The following is a 4,303-nucleotide window of genomic DNA, read 5'->3' as shown; positions in this document are numbered from 1 at the left end:
ACTTATTGATTATTCTTCCTCTCATATTTTGTGTCTCATAGGAAGTACATGAAATACTCCCTCTGTTTCAATTTGTTTGAACCTATTTCTTTTTTAGTCCGTGCCAAAATGAATGATCTCTTTCCTAATTTGGAAACAAATTCACTCTATGAATGATTTATTTCCACACAAATTTTCAAGCGCTTATTTTGAACCTGAAGTTTCAAAAATCTTCCCTTTTTCTTAAATGTCGTCTTGATCAAGATGGGTTAAATATAAATTAAAACGGAGGGAGTATGTTTAATCACAGTTGAACAAAAAACATACTGTGCTCGGAGGAAATAAGATGTGCAGGGTATGCCCCAAGTATATCAGCAAAAAACAAAAAACAAAAAAAATAGAAAAAATCAACTTGCATTGGATGTGTTTCATGCTCGGAGGAAAAGCAAGTGAGGTTGCTCGTCCGCAATTTTATGATGCGCCACTTCAACCACCTGGTAAAAGACCAAACATAAATGGAATTTTGGAGCTTCATCATTTATGAGAAAAACAAAAGACTGACTTAAGTTATAACAGAAACTTATATTTCATGTTTATATTACCTCAAAGCCAACCTTTTGATATAGCTTTTGTGCAGGTCCGTTGTTTGTATGTACATGCACGAACAGATTTTCCGCACCTATCAGACAAACAGCAGATTTAGAAGGTAAATGGATTTTTAGTCTTTTTGGTGATTCAAGCAATTCTGGAATTGTTGCATCCTAATTTACTTACCATTTGCTTTGGCCGATCTAATAGCAAAATGCAACATGTTTCTCGCAACACCCAGCCTGCGAGAAGATTTGGCAACACATAAATTTGCAATATAACCATATCTGTTAGTGGATCTTCTCTCGATGTTGCAGAAAACTGGGGCGTTCGCTCTTTCCTGTGGAATGGAAGACATTTCAAATATTTATAGGAAAAGATTGCTGCTATCTTTTTATTTATCAGACATAATGTACATCAGAATACCCCAGGAAAAGCCTCTCCATGTGACAAGTGGCAGATGATCAAATCTAGGGTCCCAACAACACTCTTAAGTACTGTATGTCTGATATTCTTATCTTCTGTCCGCACCTGTTGATGTCAAAAATAGCAGATATGATGCTATTTTTTCTTAATGATGTGAAAGTAAGTATGAAGCTTGTCTTGGAAGAATAGAGAATAATTGAGAAAAAATCATATGCAGTGTAGACAATGATAGTAAGTTTCTGTTTCCAGACTTATACCGCAACAATGCAGGTGCATCTCTGCCCAATTTGTGCTTTACACCTCCTTTTCAAAGCATTAAACTCCTGCATAGTGGAACTAGGAGATTTTATGCACTGCCCATACGTTTTTCATGGAATAATTGTAACATTAGCCAATTGAGTACCTGCTCTGCATATTTCCTTTTATAGTTATTGATGTATCTGCATTATCAGAGAAAGTTGATTTTAGTCACTCATCTAATGTTGCTTCTTATAAATGAGGACACCATAAAACCTTCTACTCTTTGGCTGACCTTTCATCATAGTGGTACTCCCTTGCTTGATTTATTGAAATGTAGGTACATATCAATGTTGCTGGTGCATCTATTTTTTATTTTCAGCCAGATGAGTTTATGTCCTTCTAAATCATGATCATTGATCAGTTTTTTAGCTATGCCGGTTCGAGTTTTGCACAGCGGTCTCAAGTCTGAATAAAGTAGGCGTGTGGTTGATGGTGTAAAAATAGTCATAATATGATGGATCCAATTAAAATAGGATATAAATATGAAGAGAAATGTACCACATCGGTGAGGGATGAGATCTCTGGGCTCCTTATAAGGCTTGGGCAATCTTTCTCCCTTTGAGCTAGCTTTTAGGGTGTGAGTTAAGCCCAATGCCTAATTTGACATGGTATTACAATGCCCCCGGACCAACTGACCGGTCCTGGGCCGAAGAGAGGTGAAAATGCCGCCGGTCCATAAATGTGCACGCTCCAGACCGGATAGAAGACCCTGGATAAAAAGTTGGGCAATCCTCCTCCCTTTGAGCTAGCTTTTGGGGTGTGAGTTAGGTTTAATAGCCAATTTGACAAAAGAATTCGTACAGCCGATCCTAACTAGTTTAGGGGTAAGGCGAGTTGATTAATCGATTTATGAATTATCAGTTTTCGGCAGGAATGTGCATTGTAGAATGATCAATATGCATGCTTTCCAGTTTTCTTGAACTGAAGAAATTTGCAAATATGAGAAATTTATATAATCAAACAGGGCACATACCGATCATTCTGGCGGTCTTCCCAGTGAGTCTCTGCTCGCAGCCATGCTGCTGTCTGTCAAAAACACATACAGCTTTAACTGCAAATTATCAATTATTGAACCTGAACATCATTTACTTAAGATTACACAATCCATTCATGTAAAACAAGAAATATACTAACCCAATATTCTTCATCAAGCATGGCTTCACGTGCCATGAACTGACCAAAATCAAGTCTGTTTTCCTGGTCCAACACTTTATCTGACAGCTGCAATCGATCAAAATGGAGATTTGATGTGTAAGTCGTTTCGGATTGTGGAATTGGATATCGCTGAAATTCTGCAGATAATTCTTTCTTCCCTGTGCCTGACCAATTGGGATTCAATGACCTGCATTGAAGTAACAAGATTTTGATTTTTTCCCTCTTATATATAGTCAATGTTGTGCAGTATTCAGGAAGTATAATCAGACCTCTTTAGAACGACAATCCTCTGTAACAACATTTCATTATAATGACAAAGTTTTCCTTGGAACCGATTTCTCATATTATGTTAGATATTTTATGTGCTCTATAACATTATTTCTTATAGCAGCCAACAATTCTCCAGACAAACAACGCAGTTATAGAGAGTTTTGACTGTACTTCATTGGAGGAAGGAAATAGACGGACTTACTGACATTGTCCAGGAAGCAGTAATGTTCTGATGCCTGAAGGAACTTCCCATTTTAGAGCAAGAATTTGTGAGGTAACCAGTACTCTGCAAAGCCATTGTTGACATTTTTTGTGCTTTTCTTGGTGAGGAAAATGAGAAAGTCAGGAGCTTTCTTAATTCTTGAGCACCAAACAGTTTGAAGGGTATATGCAGCACAACTCTTCAAAGTAATTACACCAGATTTTAAGTATCTGGTGGCCACTTATGAAAGTCAAAGCACTGCGTTAATTGTCGGGGAATGTAAAAATGGACAATTTTTCTGTTGTTACCAAACCTTTTAGTGGTATTTTGTTTCCTTTTTTCGTCTGACTTTGTACCTTGAACTCCTTATGCCAGTTTCATTTAAGTATATTCAATCACAAGTCTGGATAAAGGAGGAGAGACAGTACATTGACAATTAGCACGATTATTTTAGGATTAATCAAAAGTGAATTCGGAACTAAAGTTAGTGAGTTCAGAATAAATGTTATCTCCTTATATGCATATATTTTTACTTTTGTGTTTGTTTGTTCATATATACATATTTCAAGCCGAAAAATAACAGATACAATTAAATGCTCCTTTGGAAAGCTTTGTTTAAACTGAAACTGTCACAGCTTAAGAGGTTTTGTCAGTGTGCTAGTAAATTTTGGATTATTCTGTGAAAATTTGAGTTGTGCAGCACATGGGTTTGGAAAGGAAACCATTAGCGGCTATATATAATAATTGGCTAAAGTCATGGATGGACCTTGAACTTGTCCTGATTTTCCATCTAGACCCCCCAATTGAAACGTTTACCATTTGAACTCCCGAACATAAGATAAACTGTGCCATTTGAACCTTCGTCCGGTTAGCGCGCGTGAAGGCGTTGCTTTAAACAGAGCGTGAGAGACAATTTTTTTCCTTTTTTTTTGAATTTTTAATCATTAAAAATTAATTTTAACAAAAACTCTATTTTAAAATCTATTTAAATAATTAAAAAAATTGAAAAACCCAACCCATCCTCTCCGATAGCCCACTTCACCGCCGCCACTGCCTCCTCTGCCGCCGCCTCCTCCTCCGCCGCCTCCTCCGCCGCCGTCGTCGCTTTCTTTTTTTAAATTTTTAATCATTAAAAATTAATTTTAACAAAAACGCTATTTAAATAGATTTTGAAGCAGCGGCGGCGGGGGCAGTGGCTGCAGTGGCGGCGGTGAAGTGGGCTATCGGAGAGGATGGGTTGGGTTTTTCAATTTTTTTAATTATTTAAATAGATTTTAAAATATAGTTTTTGTTAAAATTAATTTTTAATGATTAAAAATTTTAAAAAAGAAAGCGGCGGCGGAGGAGGCAGCGGTGGCAGTGGCGGCGGCGAGGTGGGCTATT

At 37.2% G+C, this 4,303-nt stretch overlaps 1 protein-coding gene across 3 annotated transcripts; it reads right to left on the bottom strand.

The window, feature by feature from the left end:
• Positions 1-314: 314 nt before the first annotated feature.
• LOC132068758 (GCN5-related N-acetyltransferase 6, chloroplastic) lies at positions 315-3,629 on the bottom strand. Of its 3 annotated transcripts, none has more exons than XM_059462451.1 (9): positions 2,925-3,629; positions 2,428-2,635; positions 2,267-2,319; positions 1,397-1,433; positions 1,251-1,316; positions 994-1,098; positions 754-907; positions 582-658; positions 315-473 (listed from the first exon to the last, which is right to left on the bottom strand). In XM_059462451.1, the coding sequence occupies exons 1-9, from the start codon at positions 3,023-3,025 to the stop codon at positions 408-410; spliced, it is 867 nt and encodes a 288-aa protein (XP_059318434.1). In that variant the 5' UTR covers positions 3,026-3,629; the 3' UTR covers positions 315-407. The 3 variants fall into 3 exon arrangements, with proteins under 3 accessions (XP_059318434.1, XP_059318435.1, XP_059318436.1); XM_059462452.1 differs by having other exon boundaries at positions 2,428-2,514; positions 2,921-3,628; XM_059462453.1 differs by having other exon boundaries at positions 2,428-2,612; positions 2,921-3,621.
• Positions 3,630-4,303: the final 674 nt, after the last annotated feature.

Source organism: Lycium ferocissimum, chromosome 8, assembly GCF_029784015.1.
Source record: "Lycium ferocissimum isolate CSIRO_LF1 chromosome 8, AGI_CSIRO_Lferr_CH_V1, whole genome shotgun sequence".
Lineage (NCBI taxonomy): Eukaryota > Viridiplantae > Streptophyta > Magnoliopsida > Solanales > Solanaceae > Lycium > Lycium ferocissimum.
Note: the sequence above shows the minus strand (reverse complement) of the source record. Positions and strands in the feature narration are given on the sequence as shown.